This window comes from Natrix helvetica (assembly GCF_964273705.1).
Source record: "Natrix helvetica genome assembly, chromosome: 6".
Taxonomy (NCBI): Eukaryota; Metazoa; Chordata; class Lepidosauria; order Squamata; family Natricidae; genus Natrix; species Natrix helvetica.
Window position 1 is genome coordinate 1,070,173 of NC_138553.1, and position 27,715 is coordinate 1,097,887.

The 27,715-nt window shown below is 49.1% G+C and overlaps 1 protein-coding gene across 2 annotated transcripts; it reads left to right on the plus strand.

Moving 5' to 3' along the window:
- The first annotated feature begins 374 nt into the window (after positions 1–374).
- On the plus strand, positions 375–27,715 carry LOC309394515 (C-type lectin galactose-binding isoform-like). 2 transcript variants are annotated; one of them, XM_081957763.1, is made up of 6 exons: positions 375–527; positions 888–961; positions 1,600–1,694; positions 3,832–3,972; positions 4,800–4,914; positions 11,870–12,123. In XM_081957763.1, exons 2-6 carry the CDS (start codon positions 904–906, stop codon positions 11,935–11,937), a joined length of 477 nt encoding a protein of 158 aa, XP_081813889.1. In that variant the 5' UTR covers positions 375–527; positions 888–903; the 3' UTR covers positions 11,938–12,123. The 2 variants fall into 2 exon arrangements, with proteins under 2 accessions (XP_081813889.1, XP_081813888.1); XM_081957762.1 differs by lacking the exons at positions 4,800–4,914; positions 11,870–12,123 and adding exons at positions 24,345–24,459; positions 27,458–27,715 and having other exon boundaries at positions 377–527.

A 27,715-nucleotide genomic window follows, 5' to 3' on the forward strand; every position in this document is an offset into this window, starting at 1 on the left:
CTGTCAGGCTGGAAACCCAAGCCCCATTAGCCCCAAAAGCTGCTGCGCCAGCAAAGAGCTTACTTACCTCCTCAGCAGTCTGCAATAGAGAGCCAAGGGCTCTCCATGGGGCTCTTAGAGGCATGGTGCAGACAGGCGTGGGGAGCGAGCAAATGAGCTGCGCCTTGACGGGCGTAGGTGAGTGAGTGAGGGGGCGGGTTTCACTGGTGGAACCAGTTCCAAACAGCACATGAGATTTGTGGAACCTCTTCTACCGAACCAGTTAGAACCGGCAGGAACCCACCCCTATTCCATAGACATCCAAGTGGGTACTTGAAAGTCTTTCCCTGAAAAGAATGGAAAAGAAACTTAATTCTGCTTGTTAGACCAACACGCCTTTCTCAAGAAGACTATTTCCTCTTTCCCTCCACCCCACCTCCAATAGATCCACCCCTTGCCTTGCCTATCAATGCCTCCATTCCCTTTGTTGGAGGAGAGCCTGGAGTTGCCACTGAGCAGACTTTCTACCTGTGAAGACAAAAGGACAGGTGAGTGCAGCTTTCCCACCTGTGGGCACCTGAGAGGCCCCTGCAGCAGATCCCTCCTGCCTCTGTCTCTCTCCACCTGAAGGGACCCCTTGCAGGGGGCTGCAGGCAACGTCCAGGTAGCAGTAGGGGGTCTGCAGGAGGCAGGCAGCAGGGGCTCTCTGGGGAAGCAAAAGAGATGCACAGGGGAGCCTTTCCAGCAAGGCAGGGTCCACTCTGACCCACCAAGGCTGCTGGATGACCAAGGAGGGAGAAACGGGTCCAGCGAAACAGTGCAAGCCGAAGTGTGGGAGTCCCCCGCTTGGTCATAGGCTGGACTTCCCAGCCATCTCCCCTCCTTTCCTCCCCCCATCCTCTCTGCAGGGAAGGAAGGAAGACCATGGGGCGATTCATCTTCCTCACCCTCGGCTTGCTGGTCTTGGCTTTCTCCCTAAATGGTGAGTTTGAACAGGGTCTCTCGTGTCCGGAGAGGCCATTTCTCTAGCCTCTGAACCCCTTCCTGGTGTGACCCCTCCCAGCATCCTCTCCCTGAAGTTGCTTTTCTTCTGTTTGGTTTATTGTGCCATTTAGATCCCTCCTTCTCTCTTTGCCCCAAAACGCAGGGCCGTTTGCAACCATGCAAAACAAAATACAATCAAAATTCAGAATCATTCATGAACAGTTAAAGGTTTGGCGAAAGATCTGTCCTTTTCTCCATTAAAAAGCTGCTTCGACAGGAAATAAATTTATTACATGAATAAATAAAATTGAAAGAAATAAAAGCCGAGTGGGGCTAGTATCCCTGTCCCTGGGACCCACACAAGAGCTGAGACCCTTTTCCAGGGACCTGAGAGCTGAGCATCCAATGGGGGAGGGGCTTCTTCAGAAGGACCCCTCCTGGGCGGTGGGCAGTGGTGGGCAGTCCCACAAAAATTGCAGATGCAGCCACTCTGTCCGAGGCCAAGTCAGTTTCAATTTCCTGCCATCCAAAATGTTGGTACCTCAGAAGGTTAGGCATGTTCTGCAGACCGAGCTGTCTCCTCCCCCTCCTCTTCTCCTGGCCATCTTCTCATTGGCTTCCTCTCTTCCCCTACAGGAGCCAAAGGTTATCAATGTCCTCTTGATTGGCTCCCCACGAACGGGCATTGCTATAAGGTCTTCCGTGAACTGAAGACTTGGAATGATGCAGAGGTTAGAAGGGCTTTTATCTTGGGCCAGGGGGAGGAACAGTCTTGGTGGAGCCTGGAAGACCCTCCAAGTCTCCTCTGGCTGGGCTGAAGTGGAGGGCCACTGGGTTGGGTGCATGAAAAGGGAGCAAAGGTCATGATTTTAGGACAGTCTGAAATGCACGTATTCTACGGACTGTATTATGGTTTGGCCAGTATCTGTTGGGCAGAGTAAGGGGCTGGAGGCTAAAACATACGAAGAACGGTTGCAGGAATTGGGTATCGCTGGTGTGGTGAAAAGAAGGACCAGCTTCACAGGGCTTTTACAGCCCAATCTAAGCCGTTTACAGAGTCAAGCTATGAGCCCCGACAATCTGGGTCCTTGTTTTACCCACCTCGGAAGGACAGAAGGCTGAGTCGACCAGGAACCTAGTGAGAATTGAACTGCCAAATTGCAGACAGCTGGCACTCAGCAGAAGTAGCCTGCAGTACTGCACTGAGCCACTGTGGCTCGTGTGTGTGTGTGTGTGTGTGTGTGTGTGTGTGTGTAAGAGGTGGGTTGCTCCGGGTTTGGCCCAGTTTGGGTGAACCGGTAGTGGTAATTGGGCATGGGTTGCTCAACCAATAGTGATGGCTGGCTGGCCACGCTCCCGGACCAGCCTGCTCCAACCCTCGCCCTGCCTCGCCTTCACCACGTGCATGGACTGTGCAAGCAGGGCCGGAGGGAAAGAGGAAAATACACACAATCATGGCTTGAGACAAGGATTTCAGTTGGTGAAACCTCCCATCTTGACCTCTCTTGAAGTGGCCGGAGCAACAGGGAAGAGAGGGAACGTAAACACACCAAACACCTGCAAAGTCAGCTCTGGGACCTGCTGCCTCCCAGCACATTTGATGGCCTGGGCTTAGGCTGTGCCCCTGGCTGGGCGACCTAGGCCGCTGGTCAGCTGGCATTCGCCTGTGAGTCAGAAAAGTCAGTAAAGTCCAGCAGGATCTGGGAAGCCTCAGCATGTCAGTAGAGAAGCATTGTCTGTGTCTGCAAGCTCTCACTTTGCTCGCCGGCATGGCCCTGATGATCGGCCATCCCTTGGCCACGTTCCAGACTCCACAGCCGACGAGCATCTGCTCCCGAGCACACCGCTGCTGTGGTTTGTGCCTCCCCTGGTGAAAAGCTGAGGATCGGCTGGTGTGGGCACTGGGGAGCCATCCATCCAGCAAGACGGACCCCTCATGCCTCTCCCTTCACCACCTCCACCCCCAGGTATGGCAAGCCCCACAATGGGACTCAACACCAGATTGCATGCACAGACCTGGGGTTTTTTGGGGGGGTTTCAGCCAGTTCCGCCTCCCCCCTTGTCCTGAGCCAGGAATAGGGTGAACTTTTTTCCCTCCCGCCCATCCTGCTTGCAGAGTCACAGTGGCTTGGTGGTGGTGGGGGTCATGTGACTGAGTGTGCATGAGTCAGGTTGGCCACGCCCACTCAGTCACATGCCCCCCCCCACCTAGTCACACCCACAGAACCAGAAGTAAAAAAAAATTAAACCCACCCCTGGTGTGTGTGTGAGAGAGAGAGAGAGAGAAAAACTATTCTCCAAAGCACCCAAAGGCACACAAAAAAGCAATTGATGGAAACAAATCAAGAGAACCAACCCAGAAATAAGGAGAAATCTCCTGACACTGAGAACAAATGATCCGTGGAATAGAACGGCTCCCCTCCAGAGGTCCTAGGTTCTCCATCACTGGAGGCTTTCAAGAAGAGCCTGGAGAGCCATTGGTCTGAAATCGTATAGGGTTCCCTGCTTGAGCAGGCTAGAAGACCTCCAAGACCCCGTCCAACTCTCTTAGTCCTTATTCCCTGTTGAGCTTTAGGGTTGAGTGACGGTCTTGCAGACAAGAGATTTCAAGATGTTTCGCTGGCAACTCGGCTGGCATCTTGAGACTGCCTTGCCTCTGAAGGGCATCTCAGATTGCAATGGACAAGAAGGGAATTTAAGCCAGGAACTGGTCAAGAGCTGCAGACCCCAGTGAGGAAATCTGTGGGGTTCAAGATTGTGGATAGGACCATGCAATCGGATCCCTGCTCTTGTCTCACTTGCAAACAAACGTATTTCTTCCCTGCTGAGCTAACACCCTTCCTTCTGGTTGCTCTCTCTCTCTCCCAGGTGTTCTGCAGGAAATTGAAGCCAGGTTGCCACCTCGCCTCCATCCTTAACGATGCACACTCAGGTGACTTGGCTGAATACCTCACTGACTATCTCTCACCTGCGGGCAAGGTCTGGATCGGACTCCGGGATACAAATAAGGTAGGTCCTTCCTCTGAGGCTTTCTGAGGGCTCCTCCCAAGGGAGAGAGAAGGCTCTGTCTCTGCCGAAAACTCTTGCCTTGGACAAAGCCTCTGAAGAGCAATATTGACTCCTTCTCTTGCCCAACCCTTCCTGCCCAGTTGAAGAACTGACTGCTGTGTTTGGAGCCCCCAAAGGGATGGATCCTGCTTTGACCTCCACCTCAGGATCAAGGGCTTCTCTGGCAGTCAGCTGCTCCTTCCACCTACCTTCCTCTTTCTGGCCCACTGAATGGCCTCTGACCCTGATTGGGAGTCTGGTGGGCCATTAAATCAGGGACTGCAGGGCTTCCTCCCATCTTTCCATTTTCTTAGTGTCTTGGATAGTCCGGGGGTTTTGCTGGTGGTCTCCCACCCAAGAACTCATTGATTTTGACCTCATTTATAGTTCTGAGATCAATCAATATCTTCCAGGGCTGCCATCGTGTTGAGCATGAGGCAAGATGACTCTCAAGCTGAGCTGGTGACTTCATGGAGACTCCAGATAGTTTTCTTCTGTGTTCTATTTTTCTCCCTGGATCTCCTGATTGATTGATTTATTTATTTATTTATTTATTTATTTATTATTAGCATTTATATACCGCCCCCTCTCCCGAAAGGGACTCGGGGCGGTGATCTTCCTCCATCCAAGCACTCACCAAGTTTAACTCAGCTGTTCCAGATCAAGTGAGATGGAGAGAGGAGAGAAATGTTCTGTTTGATCCTTAAAACCTGAAAACCTTCCTCTCTGATCTGGGCCCTGAAGAGCCCCTTCTTCAATTGGCCAACTTGGCTTCTTTCGCATCTTAGAACTACAAGTGGGAGTGGACAGACAGATCTAAAACCGATTACCTATCCTGGGACAAAAATCAGCCTGACCACTACAAGAACATAGAATTCTGTGTTGAGATTGTGGACAATACAGGTGAGCCAAGATGATGGTGAGACGGTTGAGGTGCAATTCCAACAATGAGGATCCAGTGGGTCCATCTTGGAATATTCACCCCTTGGCCACTCATGACCACTGTTTGTTTGTTTGTTTTTTGTTAGTTAGTTAGTTAGTTAGTTTAAAACAGTTTCGTAGCCTCCCACCTTATAACCAACACCCTAACAAACATTAAGCAGCATAACGATCCCATTAACATTATACTAAGATGAATAGCATTAAAATCAACCAAAATCTAGCAGCAAGTCAGGTCTCTGATTTGAAACCAGCCCATCTTGGGGGAAACGCCAGGACTTTCAGGATTCTTCCCAGCCAGAGTCCAACTCCAAGGGAAGTCAAGTGACTTTATCTCACAGGGGCCCAGAATGTCCTTCCTAGTGACTTTGCAAGGGCTCCCCCAGTTCCTGCTTACCTAGGAGGCACCTGGTTACCTGAAAGAGGGAGGCTGGTTTGCTACCTGGAGATGCAGTAAGGGTGGATAAATAATGAGTGTTGCTGCTCTTGTCATCCCAGCCTAGAAGCCCATATGGGCTCCTACGCATGTCCGGCCGGCCTCCCTCTTTGTCTTCCTCCATTTCTGCTCCAGCCGCCTCTTATGTCACTTCATCCCTCTAAGCTGCTGGGTGAACCATGGTTTATCCCTTGTCACAGTCCTACAATCTGCAATTGTAAACCATGGTTTATCCCTTGTCACAGTCCTACAATCTGCAATTGTAAACCATGGTTTATCCTTTGCATCAATCCTACAATCTGGACAGTCAAGGGAGCACAAAACGTCCCTGGGACACCCCATTAACAATGGGAGCCATCATTCCTTCCTAACACTGTGAAGTGTTATAACACAACACTGCATGTACACTGAACGAACCAGAAAGAGGGCTGAGAAAATATCTATAGCCTCCTCTCCTCCTGGCTATAAACTATCTCTTCCCTCGGGATGCAGCTATGGGGCATTGCATGGCAAAACAACAAGACGGTTTGTAGAGATTCTCAGTCATCCAGGTCAAGATTGTCCCAAAGGTGCTTTTTTCAGGAGGCAACTGGACTTTCTGGTTTTTTTTTCTTTGGAAGATGGTTCTCTTTTCATCCAAGAAGCTTCTTCAGCTCTGACTGGATGGAGGGGAATGAAAGGATTGATGCAATATTGGAATTCAACATTATGCAAACACAATTAATAGAACAAAGTCAAACTAGAGTCTTGGACTTTAAGAGAACTAATTTCAGTAAACTTAGAGAGAGCTTGGGAAGAATTCCATGGATAATTATCCCCAAGGGGAAAACAACTCAAAAAGCTTGGGAAATTTTGAAAAGTGAGATTAAAAAAGTCCTGTCTAGCACAATACCAATGAAGAAGAAAAATAACAGCTCCCAAAAGAAACCAGCATGGCTGCATAAAGAACTCTCTGACAAATCAAAAGACAAAAAAGATAAGTATAAAAAGTGGAAAGAGGGGGACATAACTAAGGCAGAATATCAGCAAATAGCCCGAGCCTGTAAAAATTTATTTATTAATCCAATTTATAGGCCGCTCCCTCTCCACCAAGGGACTCTGGGCGGCGTACAATTCATTACACAATAAATAAATAACGAGGAGGAGATATAAAAAAAAAATTGTACAATACATAATAAATAAATAATCAATTAGTTAAGAACAACATAATGCAATTAAAAACAATTAAAATACCCAAAGTCAAACTTAATTTAAAATTTAAAAATTATCCAGGGGGATTAGAATGTATAGTTATAATTCAGGCCAGGCCGGCTAGTTGGAACAGGTGGGTCTTGAGTTTTGTGCGGAAGGAGCGGAGATCGGTAGCTGTCCTAATGTCGGGGGGGAGGTCATTCCAGAGGGCTGGGCCCATCACAGAGAAGGCCCTACCCCTCGGCGCCGCCCTCTGGCATTGCTTAGTGGACGGCACCCGGAGAAGTCCCTCTCTGTGAGAGCGAATTGGTCGCAGGGATGTATGGGGCAGGATACAATCCCGCAAATAGCTAGGTCCTGTGCCATGGAGCGCTTTAAAGATAGTGATCAACAACTTGAAACGCACCCGAAAGACTACAGGGAGCCAGTGCAGCTCGCGCAGGAGAGGTGTCACATGGGAGTACCTTGTACTCCCCATCACTGCCCGCGTGGCCGCGTTCTGGACCAACTGCAGTCCTCGGGTGCATCTCAAGGGAAGCCCCATGTAAAGAGCATTACAGTAATCCAGACGAGACGTCACCAGCGCATGAGTGACTGTGCGAAGGGCATCCCGGTCCAATAGGGGGCGCAATTGGTGCACCAGGTGAACCTGGTGGAACGCCCCCCTTGCCACGGCTGCCACATGGTCATCCATAGACAGCCGGGCATCCAGGAGGACGCCCAAATTGCGCGCCCGCTCCACGGGGGCCAGTTGGTCGCCCCCAATGGCCAGCGATGGAATCAGTTGGTTGAACCGAGAGGCCGGTAGCCACAGCCACTCCATCTTGGAAGGGTTGAGTTTAAGTCTGTTGTCTCCCATCCAGACCCGTACGGCTTCCAAACACCGGGACATCACGTCAACGGCCTCGTTGGGGTGGTTCGGGGTGGAAATGTACAGCTGAGTATCGTCAGCGTACAGATGGTATCCCACCCCAAAGCCACGGATGATCTCACCCAGCGGCTTCATATATGTGTTGAACAGGAGAGGCGAGAGGACCGACCCCTGTGGCACCCCACAAGTGAGTGGCCTCAGGGTCGACCTCTGCTCCCCTGCCAACACACATTGCGTCCGGTCGGAGAGGTAGGAGTGGAACCACCATAAAACGGTGCCCCTTACCCCCAGCCCCTCCAGCCGGCGCAATAGGATACCATGGTCGATGGTATCGAAAGCCGCTGAGAGGTCTAACAGAACCAGGATAGAGGAACAGCCCCTATCTTTGGCTCTCCAGAGATCATCGACCAACGCGACCAAGGCCGTCTCCGTGCTGTGCCCGGGTCGGAAGCCGGACTGGCGCGGGTCTAGATAGTCAGTTTCCTCCAGGTGGCGTGGGAACTGCGTGGCCACCACACTCTCTACAACCTTCGCTAAAAAGGGAAGGTTGGAGACCGGACGATAATTAGCTAGCTCAGTTGGGTCCAGCGAAGGCTTCTTGAGTAAGGGCCTCACAACCGCCTCTTTCAAGGCGGCTGGTAGGAACCCCTCACTCAACGAAGCGTTCACCATTCCCAAGAGCCAGCCTCGTGTGACCTCCCAGGATGCCAGTACAAGCCAGGAGGGACATGGGTCCAATAAACATGTGGTGGCTCGCAGTCGTCCACGCAACCTGTCCAAATCATCGGAGGCAACAGAGTCAAACTCCTCCCAAAATGGTCTCTCAAGACTGGCCTCGGACGTCTCCCCTGGATCACTGAAGGAGACCCATTCCCTCCGGATCTGAGCGATTTTATCCTGCAGGTATTCCCCGAATTCCTCTGCCCTGCCCTGCAAAGGGGCTTCCCGCGGCCTCTGTGATAGAAGAGAGCGGGTCACCCGAAACAGGGCGGCAGGGCGGTTGTCTGCGGATGCAATGAGAGCGGCACAATATCGACGTTTGGCCACCCTCAATGCCACAAGGTATGTCCTTAAGTAGGCTCTTATCTGTGTTTGGTCAGATTCGGAACGCGAGGATCTCCATCTGCTCTCTAGGCGTATCTTATGGAGTTTCATCACCCTCAGCTCCTCGGTAAACCAAGGGGCCAGGGTGGTTCTTTGCCATAGGAGAGGCCGCAGAGGCGCAACCCGGTCTAGGGCCCCGGCGGCCGCACTATTCCATGCGGCCACCAGGTCCTCCGTCCGGGAGCGGGTCAGGTCGACAGGAAGTGGCCCAAGCTCCATCTGGAACCTTTCCGGTTCCATCAGGCGCCTGGGGCGGAACCATCTAGGACATTCTGGTTCTGCCTCCCTGCGGTGGGGGGTAGTACCAGGGAAGTCAAGCCGGAGAAGTGAGTGATCTGACCATGACAGGGGTGTGGTGGCTAAGTCCCCTATTCCCAGATCACTCGCCCACTGGCCAGAGACAAAAACAAGATCCAGTGTGTGACCTCCCTCGTGCGTGGGGCCCTGAATTAATTGAGTCAGGTCCATGGCTGTCATGGAAGCCATGAACTCCCGAACCACCTCGGATGCTTCTCCCATCGACGGCAAGTTGAAATCCCCCATAACTAACAGTCTGGGGGTCTCTATTGCCATCTCTGCGATCAGCTCGAGGAGTTCGGGCAGGGCCGCTGATGTATAGTGAGGAGCCAAGTATACAATCAGCAGGCCCAACTGTCTCCCTGGGCCCCACCTCACACTCAGAGACTCACACCCGGATGTCTGTGGCACAGTGAACTCTCTCGGTTCCAGACTCTCCTGTATGATCACCGCTACCCCACCACCCCTCCCCTGGGCCCGTGGCTGGTGGAATACACGGTAGCCTGGTGGGCACATTTCCACGAGGGGCAAGTCACCCTCGTGGCCCAACCAGGTCTCCGTTATTCCTGCGAGGTCAGGCTCCCCCTCAGAGATCAAGTCTTTTATGAGGGGGGCCTTATTAACAACAGACCTCGCATACACAGCATCAGCCTCAGGCCCAGTCTCTGTCGATCCTGGCCACCTAGTATGCGGGGTTGGTACAAATGACCGGGCATATCCAACGACCACGGTCTCCCAACCGACTGCAGGTATTATTATGTCTGTCCTCGCACCTACCCCTCCCCACGACCGTTGGTATAACAAAGCCCTCTGTAGGAATGTTATTTCCCCCCCTCTCCCTTGCTCCGCTCACTCCCCTCCTGACCACACCTGTTCGCCTGGCACTAATCCCATTCCTGGTCGGTTTAACCCTCCCCTCCCCTTTGGAGCCCCCTAAAACTGTTAAAAAGCTTTTTATTAAAAATCCCCTGAGCTTCCGTTTCCTCCACCTCTCTGGGTTAACAAACCCGATGAAGTGAGGACAGATGGCATTTAGATCCAAAAGGGCTAGCCTGTATGTATCCGAATCTACAATCTAAATGTTGGAGATGTGATGTGGTTCCCATCTTCAAAAAAATAAATAAATAAATAAATAAAATAGATCCAGGAAACTACAGACCTATCAGCCTGACCTCAATACCAGGAAAAGTTCTGGAAAAGATAATCAAGCAGAGAATTAGCTTCAATGACCCTCTAAAAGGATGCAAATGACCAGCTGTCTGCACGGAATATCAATCCTTCCTTTCCCCTCCATCCAGTCAGAGCTGAAGAAGCTTCTCGGATGAGAAGCGAGATGTCTTCAAAAGAAAAAAACAAGAAAGTCCACTTGCCTCCTGAAAAAGAACCTTTGGGACAACTAGACAGTTTCTTCCCCCATGCCATCACTCTGCCAAACTCCTAATTCCCACAGCACTGATTAGGCCTAAAGATATTTCCCCATATGGTATTTCTGGAGTATTATCCTTCTCTTTGGCTCATCTTTCTCATCTTCTCATCTTTCCTACTTCCTTCTCCTATTGGCATCTATGATTTACCTCCTCTTGTTACATACAGACCTCTGCTCTGCTCTACTCTATGCTATTGTAGTCTATTGTAGTCTACGCTAGTCTAGTCTAGTTTTCTCTACTCCACTCCATTCCACTCCATCCCATTCCCATAAACTGGAGTCATATTTGAAAATCATTACAGGACCATCAACTCCTAATAAAACAAAGAAGCTCCACTTTAACCCGCTTTTGAAAGGCCACCACATCTGAATTTTGTGTTTTCTATCTTAAATCTCTCTATATATATCTATATCATCTATATATAAAAAGTCTATCTCACGCGCAATTTGGGTGTCCTCCTTGATGCCCGGCTGTCAATGGAGGACCATGTGACAGCCGTGGCAAGGGGGGCATTCCACCAGGTTCGCCTGGTGCGCCAATTGCGCCCCCTACTGGACCGGAGTGCCCTGCGCACGGTCACTCATGCGCTGGTGACGTCTCGCCTGGACTACTGCAATGCCCTCTACATGGGGCTTCCCTTGGGACGCATCCGGAGACTGCAGCTAGTTCAGAACGCAGCCGCGCGGGTTATTATGGGAAGTACTCGTTACTCCCACGTAACACCTCTCCTGCGCGAGCTGCACTGGCTACCTGTGGCCTTTCGGGTGCGTTTCAAGGTATTGATTACCATCTTTAAAGCGCTCCATGGCATAGGACCTAGTTATCTGCAGGATCGCATCCTACCACATACGTCCCTGCGACCTATCCGCTCACACAGAGAGGGGCTCCTCCTGGTGCCGTCTGCTAGGCAATGCCAGCGGGCGACACCTAGGAGTAGATCCTTCTCTGTGATGGGCCCAACCCTCTGGAATGACCTCCCCCCAGACATTCGAACCACCACCGACCTCCGCTCCTTCCGGCAAAAGTTAAAGACTCACCTATTTCAATCAGCTGGCCTGGCACTGTCTTAGTTTTACCTCCCGGGATTTATTTATTTTAATTGGGTTTTAAGGGTTTTATAGGCTTTTAACGTATTATATTTATTATTCGATTACAGTCTCATAACCTCCTTCACCAGTATTAATTTAATTGTTTATGTATGTATTTTATAATGTATTTTAGTGACTGTACACCGCCCCGAGTCCTCTCCGGGAGAGGGGGCGGTCTATAAGTGTGAATAATAAATAAATAAAAATAAACCTCAGTCGGAGGACTCTCAGCCACTCATAGACTACATAGAAGAGAAAAATTGAGACATGGCCCATCCATATAAAAACCAATAAAAAGAATCGTGTAAAAATCCCAGACTAAAGGAAGAAAAGAAACTTGAAGGCTACTTAAGTTACTTGGGTTACCACAAAATGCTGAACTCCAAGTCTGCTTTAGCAGATGAGGGCATCCTCTGTGCCATCCCCGTGTCCTCCTGCCAATGAGGGAGGATCCCTTGAAATGCTCCCAGGGTCTCCCTGAAAACCTTTCTCTTTTGTTACCCAGGGTATCACCTATGGAATGATGATGATTGTTCAGCTTTGCGTCCATTTCTCTGCCAGTGCCGATACTAGTGCAAACGTTTCCTTTGGCTGCTCCAGAGGCAGAGAAGCACCTGGAGAAGTCTGGGGAAGCAAGGAAGCCCCCCTGCCTGCTGAAATCTCTGCATCCCTTTGCTTCACGGGTGCTTTTCTGTAGCTTGGATCTGACTTTGCTCCTCTTGGTAGGCCAGGAGGTCCAATAAATTCTCTCTAGCATGACTGGCCTTGTTTATTTTGGAGACCCAGGAGATGGTGGAGGTTTAAAGCTGAAGACTCCAGACTCTTCTGCATGGCAAGGCTTGGGCTCAAGGGGTGGTTGGGTGGGGTGTCTCATCAGAAGGACCATCCATTGATGCTGCGATGATGCTCCCTTGCATGTCCTCCTCATTTGAATCAGAGGGTGGAGAATCTGCTGGGCTTCAGCCCCACTTTCCTGCCCCCAAAGCTGATTGCAAGCCCTGGGCTGGGCATCAATGCAGCAGCCTGCTGGAAAGGCTATGGGGGTGGGGGATTCTAGGGGACTGGGGTGGTGCTAGGCTAATCCTTTGAGGCTGCCAAGATCTGGACCTGTTCTGGATGGCACTAAAGAGGCTCTGTGTGGGAGGTCACTTCTCGGGTGAAAAGAGGGCAAACCTTCTTTTCTGCCTTCCTTCCAATCAGAAAATAGATAAAATCTTCATGGGATCCTCAGCAACTCCTGCTCTTGAAGACTTAGATCCATCCACAACATCAACACCATCCCTACTCCTTCTTCCTCAGTGGCCCATTGAGGCCCATCTGACCTCAGGGCCACATCATTTACTTCCACCACGGATATTTCACACTGACCATCCATGAGGCTTCCTTAGTCAACCACAGGAGATGTTTCTCATTGCCTTCTCCCAAACATGTAGATCCTTACCTCACTGGTATCACTCAAGTGACCATCTGCCCCCAGCATCTTCCTCCATCTCTGTGGCCAAAACAAAGTCCCCTGCTTGGTGTAGCTGGGCATCTGGGATGAGAGATTGGCCACAGAGGTGGGTTCCTACCGGTTTGATCCAGTTTGGCCGAATAGGGAGGAGAGATTGGCCATCCCTTTCCACACTGGTAGCAATGGCAGCCTGGCCACGCCCCCAAACCGGTAGTAAAAAAAAGGGAAACCCACCCCTGATCTGCTGCTCACTGCCAAAGGGACAGCCGGATTCTATCTGGACCCCCAACCTTCGCTATACAGAGGCAATTTTGTCTGACGGGGGAAGTCAATTTACTTTCAGGTGCCATTCTAACTTGGAGGGTCCAGCTGAGCCTGAAATCTGCCCACCACCCAGATGACTCCCCCGGACCCTTCCCCAGATACCTCCCCTGGTGTCAGCTCAGAAGAGGACAATTGCTCTTCTTTGCACTCCCCCCGAAAGTCTCAACATCTGTTTTGTATTGTGGTGACCAAAACTGGATGCCGCTTTCCAGGTGTGGCCTTACTACGGCTTTACAAAGCGTTGCTAATCCTTCATGTGATCTTGATTCTATGCTTCTGAAATTGGAAACTGGCTCTGTCAGGGCCTCCACCAGTGGGTGCTTTCACTCTTCGTGTTCATTGTGTGTAAATTAACCTTGTCATTTATGTGTGAACCTTAGGTTGTGGGGCAAAGAGTGCGAGTTGGCCCATTGGTCAATTTGCTGCCAATTTCAGAATCAGACGTTCGCTGGCACCCATCTGCTGCAGTGGTGGGTTCCAACCGGTTTGGACCAGTTCGGCTGAACAGGTAGTGGTTTGGCGGCCAGGGTCACCGGAACCGACAGCAACCCAGGCCTGCCACGCCCTTGAACCAGTTCTCCGGGCGGCACCACAAGCACCGCCATTTTGTTTTCTGCTTCCGCACATGTGCAGAAACTGTTTATTGTCCTGTGCATGCGTGCAAAGCGCACATCAAATGTGCCTATGTGGCGCACCCACAAGCGAATCAGCAGTTCTGACCGCTGGAACTCACCCCTGATTTTCTGGCTAGTAAAGATGAAATAAAGATCTATAAAGCTTCTGTAGGAGATGAGGCCCATTAAAGTCCCTGCCGGCCACTTTTCTTGGCCATTTCCTTCCTTTGATCTGAACCCACACTAGGCCTAAAGAACTGAGAATGACCCATGGAGCTGCCTCTGAAAAGGCCCTTTATTGTTGTTTGCCTCCAGACAGAATCTTGCCAGATTAAAGCAACTATTTTCATATTCATGTACTCTGCGAGCTGCTAGGGAGGGTCCAACTTGCTCTCTTCAAGCCCATCAGACATTCCAAACTCCGCTTCCTCATTGCCATCTCAGAAAGTGTCCCTCCCTCTTGTGACTCTAGATGGTACATTCCACCAGAACCTTCTCCACAATCTGTCCTCCCTTCCTCCTTTCCTCTTTTGCTCCTTTGATTTGTGCCTTTTTCATATAATCTCCAGAAGTCTATGTGGCAGCTATGGCCACACAACCACAGTATCATTTTGTTGACTAAATTTCAAACACTTATCTTGTTAAGTTCTTAGGAAGCATATTTACTTCCTGTCAAGGATGAGCTGCTTTGAAAGGCAGTAGATGTTTCTTGCTTGGGTGAGCATGTCCCATTTCTCCCTTGGCCAAATGTGCTGTGACCTCTGAGTCTTTGGCCCAGTGGGATCTCTCGGCCAGATGCTGCTCTGCCCCATATACGGATCTCTCCATTGGGATCAACATGGTTGTGAAACGTAGAAGAGACGGAGGGAGAGGAGCCATTGTGCCACCTCCTTTCAGTGGGACATTGGACTGGCTTCCCTGATCCCTCACCCTGGATCACAGGATCACAGAATGGTCACCTTATGCAGTTGGTGGGACTCACTTGTTCCACCCTCTGCAAGAGGTAGGAAAATCACTTCTGCCATCTCTGAAGCCTCTTCTGGCCAACCTGCAAGATGGAGAACCCACCACCTTCAGGGTGAGAGTCTTCTACTGTTGGATGGATCTTATCCCCAGGGACATTTTTTTCTCACATTTCAATTAAATTTAGTTGCCATGCGACAATGTTTGCTGGGACCCAGATAAATTCCCTGAATAAAGACATCCCAGGTGTCGTGTCTTCAGGATCTCAGGACTCTTAACAGGGATCCCCAAATATCCCAGAGCAGCAGTTTAGCTGGTCGTTGGCAGGTTAACAATCAATCGAGAGAGCACCCACAAAGGATTGGAACCCTGTGCCACAAGCCAAAAGTTGTCTTCTTTCCCTTGGAAGGAAAGCAAGAGGAAGAAGGGGAGGAGGAACAAGGAAGCGAGTCCTTCTGTCCATATGCCACAGTCATGGACAAGGGAGCTTTATTGCAGAGTCTCTTAGCATTCAGCTGAAAGAGATGAAATCTGGGGCTCCAAGCTCTGATAAGCAGACCATCGGGGTGAGTTTAGGGATCGGAAGAATCAATCCATCCAATTTACCTCCAGGGAGTCAGGTTTTGTGCCTTCATTGTGTCCCAAATCTAGTGATGCAAACAAGCTGGTTTCAGGTTGTTAATCAGGACCAAAAATCCTGGAGCAAAGCAAATTCTCTCTCCCTCTGCCCTCCCCAGCCCGACAGAAATCCCCCCCCTGTCCTTGCCTTTTAATGCCTCCATTCCCTTTGCAGGAGGGGAGCTTGGAGTTGCCACTGAGCAGACTTGCTACCTGTGGAGGCAAAAGGACAGGTGAGTGCAGCTCTCCCACCTGTGGGCACCTGAGATGTGAGGCCTCTGCAGCAGATCCCTCCTGCGTCTGTCTCTCTCCATCTTCCAGGGGGCTGCAGGGAACACCCTGGTTCCAGCAGAGGACTGTGGGAAGGTCCTTAAGGCAGGGATCTATTGGGGATCTCTGAGTGAGAGAGAAAGAGATCTCTAGGACGGCTTTCTTAGGGAAGACCCCCAGAAATTACACAGCAGTGCAGGATCTGCTGTGACACATTAAAGCTGTTGTATGACCAAGGAAGGAGAAACAGGGGCCAGCATGGCAAAGGAAAACTGGGAGATAAAAACTGGGAGACCTTGCTTGGTCCTGGGATAGACATTGGGTCTCCTTTCTGGTGGGGGGCTTTCCCATGGTCTCCTTCTCCCCTCTTTGCTTTTCTCTTTGTAGGGAAGGGAGGAAGACCATGGGGCGATTCATCTTTGTGACCTTTGGCTTGCTGGTTGTGGCCCTCTCCTTGAGTGGTGAGTTCCAGCAGGGCCTCTGCGGTCTGGAGAGGCCAACTTTCTTGCCTCTGAAAACCCCCTCCTGATCTGATCTGCCCGAATCCTCTTGCGGAAGTGGCTTTGTCCCTGATTTGGCCTACTGTGCAATTTCAGCTGCTCAGGCTAAGTGAAAGTCTGGGCATGCTGCCAAAAGCCATTAACCCTTCCAACTCTATTATTCTATCTTCCCTTTGCTGTGCCTCACAGCAGAAGCAATACAGCTGGCTGGACCACACATGCCCTGAATTCACAGCCTGTGTGATCCATCTGCATCCTTGTCCCCTCCTGTATCTTTTCCCCCCAGGAAGAAACAAGCAGTAGCCAACACTGCAGCAGCTCTAAAAGATCTTGGGAAATTCCAGGGAGTATAAGCTGATCACAGAAGTGTTACTTAAAACTCTTTATAATGAAAATGTTTGTAATCTTGTCCTTCTTCCTGAAGGGAAGGGGTTAATCCCATCCCTAGATGGGTGATTGATGGGTTTCCCTGCCCTAATCCTGTCAGTTTCTGTTGTTTATTGACTTGATTCAGTGTGTATTGGCTGCATTCCAGCTGCAACTGTTAAGTGGAGCTATTAACTGAAGAGAGAGGGAGGGAGGGAGAGAGGGGGGGGGAGAGGGATCACTCTCTTGCACTTTATTTTTAGCCCGTTCTCCGAACTGCATAAGCAATTAACTAACTGAACCGGTGAGAACCGGCTAAATCCCACCTGTGCTCCCCCCCCACATCTCTTGCTAGGAATTTCTCTCCATAGGACCCACAGAAGACCTTTGCCCCTTTCCCACTTCCTTAAGAGTTGGGCACCTGGCGGGGGCATCTTCAGATGGGCCTCTCCTTGGCAGGGGTGAAGCCCCACAAATAATAAGCTCTTAAGCCAGGGTTAGAGGGAGATGAGTGGAAGACGCTTTTAACTGCCTCCTTGGCAGCTTTCAATACAAAGTCATGTCATTCAGGCTACAAGGAGCACCTGCAGTCTTCATGCAGTACATAAATGAGGTGCTGCATGAGCCCCTGTACCGCGGAGTGCTCATTTACCTCAATGGCATCTTGGTCTTCTCTGAAACCCTGGAAGAACACATGAAGCTGGTACGGCAAGTCCAGCTTCAATACCACAATCCAGAGCGACAATTCATAATCCAGATGGATGCCAGTGATGTAGCGATAGCGGCAATGCTACTGCAAAAGAATAAAGAGGGCCACCTCTTGCCATGCGCTTACATCTTCAAAAAAACTCACCCCTACTGAAAGGAGGGGGGCCATTTGGGAGAAAGAAGCATTCGCGATCAGGTGGTCCCTGCTCACGTGGAGACATCTCCTGGAAGGGGGTGGGATATACCGTTCGAGGTCTGGACTAATGCACCCGGAGGCTACAGTTGGTCCAGAACGCAGCCGCGCGGGTAATTATGGGGAGTACTAGGTACTCCCATGTGACACCGTTCCTGCGCGAGCTGCACTGGCTTCCTGTGGTCTATCGGGTGCGTTTCAAGGTTTTGATAACGATCTTCAAAGCGCTCCATGGCTCAGGACCTAGTTACCTGCGGGATCGTATTCTGCACCATACATCCCTGCGACCAATCCGCTCGCACAGAGAGGGTCTCCTCCAGGTGCCGTCCACCAGGCAGTGCCGGGGGGCGGCGCCTAGGAGTAGAGCCTTCTCTGTGGCGGGCCCAGCCCTGTGGAATGACCTCCCCCCGGATATTAGGAATACCTCTGACCTCTGCTCCTTCAGTGTAAAGCTCAAGACCCACCTATTTCAAGTTGCTGGCCTGGCTCTACTCTGATCTAATTTTATCGCTCCTGACGGGTTTTTTATCTGGGATATTTTAATTGCATCCAATTTACTTAGGGGTTTTTAAACATTGTGTTTTTACTTGTTTTTATCTACCAATTCACCTCCTCCTAGTATATGTTTTGTATATGTCTCGGTATATGTTTTGTTATATGTATGTTTGTCTATATATTTATTTCCTATGTTTTGTTGTACGCCACCCCGAGTCCTTCGGGAGAGGGTGCGGCTAAGAAATAAATATTATTATTATTATTATTATTATTATTATTATTATTATTATTATTATTATTATTATTATTATTATTATTATTATTATTATTATTATTAAACCTTGAAGCTCTCAAAGCCATCAAAGACTATCCCCAAGACAAGTTCACTGGGCCCAATACTTCCAAAGGTTCCAATTTGAACTTAAACACATGCCTGCAGGGAAGAAGCTGTTGGCGGATGCTTTGTCGAGAAAACCGCAGTACGACAGTAAGGAGGAAGAAGTTGTTCACCCCATCATTTCTTCCTCCCACCAAAAGGGGGCCCAAGAAAACACCCGAAGCCAGGATAAGCTGACGACAGCGATGAAATCGGTGCTCCCGGCAGATCCGTGGTTCAACAATAACAAGGACATCCTAATGATGAATGATGGCTTAGCCTGGAAGGGGTCCAGGCTGTACTTCCCCGTGGGGTTGAGGCTGGAAGTTCTACAGCAAAGCCACGGTGCAAAACTAGAAGGACACTTTGAATTCCTCAAAACGCTCCACCTCACTAGGCATCAATTTTGGTGGCCAAAGATGAAATCGGAGGTGGAAGATTACGTAAGAAAACTGTGCTATTTGCACAACAATGAAAACACGGCCGGGGAAGCCCCCTGGACTACTACAACGAGTGGCGAGCCCTAGCCAACCAAGGGAAGAGATCGCAATGGACTTCACCTTCGAGCTCCCAGACAGCAGTGGGAATAGAGCAATCTGGACAGTTATTGATTTGTTTTGCAAGCAGGGGCATTTTATCCCTTACTCAGGGTTGCCATCTGCAAAGAAATTAGTGAAAATGTTTATGAAACACATTTATCCCCTGCAAGGGGTACCCACGAGGATCATTTCAGACTGCAGAGCCCAGTTCACTGCCAGGTTCTGGAGAGAGTTCCTGAGATCCATTGGGTCCACACAAGGACTCAGCTCAGCATTTCATTCCAGCACGAACAGCGCAGCGGAGAGGACCATTGCAATGGTGGAACAATACATCCGGTGTTACATGGATTATCAGCAAGGCAACTGGTCAGACTTGCTACCTTTCGCCAAAGTGGCGTACAACAATGCAGTCCACAGCAGCACTGAATTAACTCCCTTCCAGATTACCAGTGGCATGGAATTTGTTGCCATGCCTGAGCTGCCTAGAGAACCTCCCTCCTCCATGTCTCTGAATGAATGGATGGACACACTAAAGGAAGGATGGGGAAATATGAAGAAAGCTCTAGCAGATGCCACAGAAGCCTACAAGAAGCAAGCTGATAAACACCGCTCGCTCTCAGTTCCCAGGGCTGACTAAATGCAGGGACCTGATGGGCACTTGCACATGGGCCCCACAAGCAGAGGGGCCCCATACAAATCTGTGTATGTTAACCCTTCATTTCCCAGTGACTTTCTGAATACAAGTACTATTTACTGGCAATCACAAAGAAATAGGTCCACCCCACTAAAATTCCCAGGATGTTTTTCTCCTGGGGTGTTCTACTTCTGGATCTCATGATGGTCACCTATCCAAATGTTCAAGTTTAACCATGCTTAGCTATTCTTAGCTGAGGAGAGAGAAGGGGGGAGAAAGAGGAGGAGGAGGAGGACGTGGTTATGGTTTGTGGGGGAAAAAGGACTAGTAGGGACATGATACCAGTGTTCCAGCATTTGAGGGGCTGCCAGAAAGAAGAGGGGGTCAACTTATTTTCCAAAGCATCAGAAGTTAAGAAGAGAAACAACAGATGGAAACTCATCAAGGAGAGAAGCAATCTGGAATTAAGGAGAAACTTCCTCACAGTGAGGACAATTAACCAGTGGAACTCCTTGCCTCCAGAAGCTGTAGGTGCTTCGTCACTGGAGGTTTTTAAGAAGAGACCAGACAGCCATTTGTCTGGGATGGTCTAGAGTCTCCTGCATGAGCAGAGGGTTGGCCTAGAAGACTTCAAAGGTCCCTTCCATCTCCATTCTGATTGATTGAAGGGTAAGGCCCATTCAGCTGTGGTCACATCTTCAGACTGCCTTTTCTCTGAAGGGACGGGGGATGTCAGGTTGTAACTGATGAAATGTGAATCTAAGCCAAGAACTGATCAAGAGCTGTAGACCCCAGTGAGGAGATGTGCAGGGTTCAACAAAGTCCAGATTGTGGGTAGGACCATGCAGTCTGATCCCTGCCCTTTTCTCACTTGCACAGTACAAACACACAAACACACCTGTTTCTCCCCTGATGAATCAACGCCCTTCCTTGTGGTTGCTCTCTCCCTCTCCCAGATGCTCTGCAGGAAAATTCAGCCAGGCTGCCATCTCGCTTCCCTTTCCTTTCAGCTTCTTAGTGTCTCGGATAATCCTGGGGTTTTTCTAGTGGTCTCCCACCAAAGAACTCATTGATTTTGACCCTGTTTATTGTTCTGAGATCAATCAATATCTTCCAGGGCTGCCATCATGTTGAGCATGAGGCAAGATGGCTCTCAAGCTGAGATGGTGACTTCATGGAGACTCCAGATAGTTTTCTTCTGGGTTCTATTTTTCTCCCTGGATCTCCTGATCTTCCTTAGCCATGAAAAGCAGCTGGGTGACTTTGGACCAATCACCCCGTGAAGGTAAGTTCTAGTCCTGCCTTAGGCAGGAAAGCCAATCAGGTTACTTTGGGCCAATCACCAGGAGATGGTAAGTTCTAGTCCTGCTGGGGGACCCAACTCATGTATTGATTCTCTCTAATAGTCCCAGTTCCCCAACGATCATGATCTTATTACATGGGTAAATTCTGAGATGGTCATCGTAGAGTCCACTCCTAAATATCCCAGAATCCAGCAGCCATTTTGCCATCCCAGTGATGGGAATTTCATTGATTCCAAGTGAATTTCAACTTTATATTGAACTAAGTGGCACAATGAAGATCACCAGTTGAATTGAGAAAAGGTGGGCAGGAAAAAGTCAAACCACAGCCTTGCAAATATTGCTAAAATGTTACTAAATTAAGCACGTAGAGCGTATCAACTGGCTGGAATGACAGTTATATGATGAAAGCTTTTAAGGCCAACTTATGCACACGTCTCTCTGCATTTTTTAACTGCCAGAGAAGTTTAAGCCATATATGGGAAAAGAGGGCAACCGTTGACACCCTGATATTCCGTTTGTGGGTTTTGTGGTTTGGGGGGTATAAAGGACTTGACCAGGAATAACCTCCCCATGTCCTCCTTCTGCACAGAGCATCATCATCCTGCTTCATTCTCCACCTCGAGGCGTCTACTTGGGCTTCAACATCTGAGACAAGGACCCAGAGTTGGACTGAAGCATCCTAGGGACAGGTGAGTGCTGCTCTCCCACCTGGGCGGAAACTGATAGGTGAGGCCTCTGGATGAGGTCACCCCTGTGTGTCTCTCTCCATCTGAAGGGACCTCCTCCAGGTGGCTGCAGGCAATGCCCAGGTTCCAGCAAGAAATCTGGGGAAGGATCCCTACGGCAGAGGGCATGGGATCTCTTGGGAATCTCTGGGAGAGAATAACAGAATACAGAATGAGAGAGTTGGAGGGGCCTTGGAGGTCTTCTAGTCCAGCCCCCTGCTCAACCCTATACCATTTCGGACAAATGCCTGTCCAGTCTCTTCTTAAAAACCTCCAGTGTTGGAGCACCCACAACCTCTGGAGCCAAGACATTCCACTGATGGTTCTCACTCTCAGGAAATGTCTCCTTCGTTCCAAGTTGCTTCCCTCCTTGATTGGTTTCCATCCGTTGCTTCTTCTCGTGGCTTCAGGAGCTTTGGATAAATGGTGGACCTCTTCTTCTTCTATGAGAGAGGTCTTCCTCTGAGAGGCCTTCTCAGGAAACCCACCCCCACCCTGGGAATTGTGCAGCAATTTGACAAGAGCCACTGGGTTCCCATCACACCTGTTACATGACCATGAAGGAGACACAGGGTCCTTCCGAGCGACTGCAAACCTGCAAGACAACATTTGGGACTGTCAGGAAAGGGTACCAGATTGAATGTGGGGTTCTGTTGGGGACCTTGAACAGCTCTCATTTCCCCTTCCAATTTGCCCCTCTTTGCTCCCCTCTGCAGGAAAGGACGGAAGACCATGGGGCGATTCCTCTTTGTGAGCCTCGGTTTGCTGGTCGTGGCCCTCTCTCTAAGAGGTGAGTTCACACAAGATATGAATCTTCAAAGAAATGAATCAAGGCTACCTGTGACGAAGGTTTGGACATTTTGCTAATGCAGCTGCTGTGTCTGTAATCCAAATCATTTTCAATTTATTTTCATGAAAGACATTTGTAACTCAGCAGACCTATTCTGCAGACACAGCTGTCTCCTGCACCTCCTCCTCTTCTGACCATCTTCTCATTTGGCTTCCTCTACAGATCCAGCTCCTGCTCCTCTTCCCCTTCCTCCTCCTCCTCCTCCTCCTCTTCCTCCTCCTCTTTTCCTGGCCTTCTTCTCATCCAGGTTCCTCTCTTCCCACACAGGGGTCAAAGGCGGCTGTTGTCCTCAAGATTGGCTCCCCATGTCTGGATTCTGCTACAAGGTCTTCGAGGAACAAAAGAACTGGGCCGACGCAGAGGTTAGAGGTCTTTGTGTGCTTGTGAATTTTCTAGTTCAGGCAGGGGAGAAGTCTAGGCAGAGCCCAGGGAGGCCTGGATGGGTGTGTGAAAACTCAGCAAAGGTCATGATTTTAGGGGAGCCTGGAATTCAGGTATCCGTGGAAGACATGGGCTTTCGTCCAGAGAGAGCCTTTCATGGCCAGTATGCAGTGGTGGGTGAAGGCCTTCCAGACAATAGACTTCCTGAGGCTTTGCCACCAACTCTGGATGGCCTCTTCAGACATCTGGGGTGGGACTTTGAAGTGATGGGGATCTGAGATTTTAACCAATGAATACATTCATGATTTATTCACAGGTGAGCATGTCAGGAGCTGCTCAAGAGAAGTGGACTCTAGCAGGGACATCCTCAGGGGTCAACAGAATGAAGATGGGTGGCTGGGACCCTTCAGCCAGCTCTCTGCTCTCTGCCACATGCCCATAAGTCTTCTTCTGTTCTTCTCCCAGACGTTCTGCAGGAAACACAAGCCAGGCTGCCACCTTGCCTCCATCCACTGCAAGACAGAGTCAGATGACTTGGCTGAGTACATCACTGACTATCTCAGAAACAAAACCCATGTCTGGATTGGACTGCATGATCCAAACAAAGTAGGTCTCTTTCGGCTGATAATGTTCCCAGATTCATAATTACTATTTCCAATGGGCTTTTTGAAGGATCCTCCAATGGGATAAAAGGGATCCTTTTGCCAAAAACTGAACATCCAAACACCTGAATTCCCGGGATGTTTTTCTCCTGGGGTGTTCTGTTTCTGGATCTCATGATGGTCACCTATTCAAATGTTCAAGTTTAACCATGCTTAGCTATTCTTAGCTGAGGAGAGAGAGGGGGGGAGAAAGAGGAGGAGGAGGAGGAGAAGGAGAAGGAGGAGGACATGGTTATGGTTTGAGGGGAAAAAAGGAGAGAAGCAATCTGGAATTCAGCTGTGGTCGCATCTTCAGACTGCCTTTTCTCTGAAGGGACAGGGGATGTCAGGTTGTAACTGATGAAATGTGCATCTAAGCCAAGAACTGATCAAGAGCTGTAGACCCCAGTGAGGAGATGTGCAGGGTTCAACAAAGTCCAGATTGTGGGTAGGACCATGCAGTCTGATCCCTGCCCTTTTCTCACTTGCACAGTACAAACACACAAACACACCTGTTTCTCCCCTGATGAATAAACGCCCTTCCTTGTGGTTGCTCTCTCTCTCCCCCAGATGCTCTGCAGGAAAATTCAGCCAGGCTGCCATCTCGCTTCCCTTTCCTTTCAGTTTCTTAGTGTCTCGGATAATCCTGGGGTTTTTCTAGTGGTCTCCCACCAAAGAACTCATTGATTTTGACCCTGTTTATTGTTCTGAGATCAATCAATATCTTCCAGGGCTGCCATCATGTTGAGCATGAGGCAAGATGGCTCTCAAGCTGAGCTGGTGACTTCATGGAGACTCCAGATAGTTTTCTTCTGGGTTCTATTTTTCTCCCTGGATCTCCTGATCTTCCTCCATCCAAGCACTCACCAAGTTTAACTCAGCTGTTCCAGATCAAGTGAGATGGAGAGATGGAGAGAGGAGAGAAATGTTCTGTTTGATCCTTAAAACCTGAAAACCTTCCTCTCTGACCTGGGCCCTGAAGAGCCCCTTCCTCAATTGGCCAACTTGGCTTCTTTTGCATCTTAGAACTACAACTGGGAGTGGACAGACAGATCTAAAACCGATTACCTATCCTGGGACAAAAATCAGCCTGACCACTACAAGAACATAGAATTCTGTGTTGAGATTGTGGACAATACAGGTGAGCCAAGATGATGGTGAGACGGTTGAGGTGCAATTCCAACAATGAGGATCCAGTGGGTCCATCTTGGAATATTCACCCCTTGGGCACTCATGACCACTGTTTGTTTGTTTGTTTTTTGTTAGTTAATTAGTTAGTTTAAAACAGTTCCGTAGCCTCCCACCTTATAACCAACACCCTAACAAACATTAAGCAGCATAAAAATCCCATTAACATTATACTAAGATGAATAGCATTAAAATCAACCAAAATCTAGCAGCAAGTCAGGTCTCTGATTTGAAACCAGCCCATCTTGGGGGAAACACCAGGACTGTCAGGATTCTTCCCAGCCAGAGTCCAACTCCAAGGGAAGTCAAGTGACTTTATCTCACAGGGGCCCAGAATGTCCCTCCTAGTGACTTTGCAAGGGCTCCCCCAGTTCCTGCTTACCTAGGAGGCACCTGGTTACCTGAAAGAGGGAGGCTGGTTTGCTACCTGGAGATGCAGGAAGGTTGGATAAATAATTAGTGTTGCTGCTCTTGTCATCATCCCAACCTAGAAGCCCATATGGGCTCCTACGTGTGTCCGGCCGGCCTCCCTCTTTGTCTTCCTCCAGTTCTGCTCCAGCTGCCTCTTATGTCGCTTCATCCCTCTGAGCTGCTGGGCGAACCATGGTTTATCCCCTGTCACAATCCTACAATCTGCAATTGTAAACCATGGTTTATCCCTTGTCATAATCCTACAATCTGCAATTGTAAACCATGGTTTATCCTTTGCATCAATCCTACAATCTGGACAGTCAAGGGAGCACAAAACGTCCCTGGGACACACCATTAACAATGGGAGCCATTATTCCTTCCTAACACTGTGAAGCGTTATAACACAACACTGCATGTACACTGAACGAACCTGAAAGAGGGCTGAGAAAGATTCTGGAAAGATTCTGGAAAAAATAATCAAGCAACGAATTTGCGAACACCTAGAAGCAAACAAACTAATAGCCAAAAGTCAACATGGATTTGTCAAAAACAGATCATGCCAGACTAATCTTATTGCATTCTTTGATAATGTGACAAAATTAGTGGACCAGAGGAATGCCGTTGATATAGTTTACTTGGACTTCAGTAAGGCTTTTGATAAGGTAGACCATAACCTACTACTAGATAAAGTAGAAGAATGTGGGTTAGACAGCATCACCACCAGATGGATACGTAACTGGCTGACCAACCGCATTCAACGTGTAGTCCTCAATGGAACTGCAACTACATGGAGGGAAGTATGCAGTGGAGTCCCCCAAGGCTCTGTTTTGGGCCCAGTACTCTTCAACATCTTCATCAATGATTTGGATGAGGGAATAAATGTGGAACTCATCAAATTTGCAGATGATACCAAGCTGGCAGGAATAGCCAACACTCCAGAAGATAGGCTTAAGATACAGAAGGATCTTGACAAACTTGAACATTGGGCACTATCTAATAAAATGAAATTCAATGGTGAAAAGAGTAAGGTTCTACATTTAGTCAAGAGAAACGAAATGCACAGGTACAGAATAGGTGGTACCGTGAGACTAAAAAAATGAAGAACGGTTGCAGGAACTGGGTATGTTTAGCTTAAGAGAAAGAAGGACTAGGGGAGACATGATAGCATTGTTCCAATATCTCAGGGGTTGCCACAAAGAAGAGGGAGTCAAACTATTTTCCAAGGCACCTGAGGGTAGAACAAGAAGCAATGGGTGGAAACTAATCAAGGAGAGAAGCAACTTAGAACTGAGGAGGAATTTCCTGACAGAACAATTAATCAGTGGAACAGAAGTTGCCTCCAGGAGTTGTGAATGCCCCAACACTGGAAGTCTTTAAGAAGATGTTGGATAGCCATCTGTCTGAAATGGTATAGGGTTTCCTGCCTAGGCAGGGGGTTGGACTAGAAGGCCTCCAAGGTCCCTTCCAACTCTACTATTGTATTGTATTGTATTTGTAATATCTACAGCCCCTCTCCTCCTGGCTATAAACCATCTCTTCCCTCGGGATGCGGCTATGGGGCATTGCATGGCAAAACAACGAGATGGTTTGTAGAGATTCTCAGTCATCCAGGTCAAGTTTGTCCCAAAGGTGCTTTTTTCAGGAGGCAACTGGACTTTCTGGTTTTTTCTTTTGAAGATGTTTCGCTTCTCATCCAAGAAGCTTCTTCAGCTCCATAGGATGGAGGGGAATGGAAGGATTGATATTCCTTGCAGGCAGGTGGCCATTTGCATCATTTTAGAGGGTCTGAAGCACTGAGGGCACAGAGAAACCTCCAAGTGGCCTCAATGACCCTCTAAAAGGATGCAAATGACCAGCTGTCTGCACGGAATATCAATCCTTCCTTTCCCCTCCATCCAGTCAGAGCTGAAGAAGCTTCTCGGATGAGAAGCGAGATGTCTTCAAAAGAAAAAAACAAGAAAGTCCACTTGCCTCCTGAAAAAGAACCTTTGGGACAACTGGACAGTTTCTTCCCCCATGCCATCACTCTGCCAAACTCCTAATTCCCACAGCACTGATTATGCCTAAAGATATTTCCCCATATGGTATTTCTGGAGTATTATCCTTCTCTTTGGCTCATCTTTCTCATCTTCTCATCTTTCCTACTTCCTTCTCCTATTGGCATCTATGACTTACCTCTTCTTGTTACATATTATGATTAATGATTGTACCGATCACTTTCTTCTTTATTTGTACACCGAGAGATTATGCACCAGAGACAAATTCCTTGTGTGTTCAATCACACTTCACCAATACAGAATTATGCTCAGCTCTGCTCTCTTCTATTCTAAAAATCCTAGACTAAAGGAAGAAAAGTAACCTGAAGGCTAGGTCAGTTACCTGGATTAAAACAACACACTGAATTCCAAGTCCACTTTAGTAGGTGAGGTTCTCCACCCATGGTATCCTCATGTCCTCCTGCCAATGCAGGAGGATCCCTTGGAATGCTCCCAGGGTCTTGCTCTCAAAATCTTGAAAATCCTTTCTCTTTTCCTTCCCAGGATATCTCCGGTGGAATGATGATGATTGTTCAGCTTTGCGTCCATTTCTCTGCCAGTGCCGATACTAGTGCAAACGGTTCCTTCGGCTGCTCCAGAGGCAGAGAAGCACTTGGAGAAATCTGGAGAAGCAAGGAAGCCCCCCTGCCTGCTGAAATCTCTGCTCTGCACCCCTTCGCTTCACGGATGCTTTCTGTAGCTTGGATCTGACTTTGCTCCTCTTGGTAGGCCAGGAGGTCCAATAAATTCTCTCTAGCATGA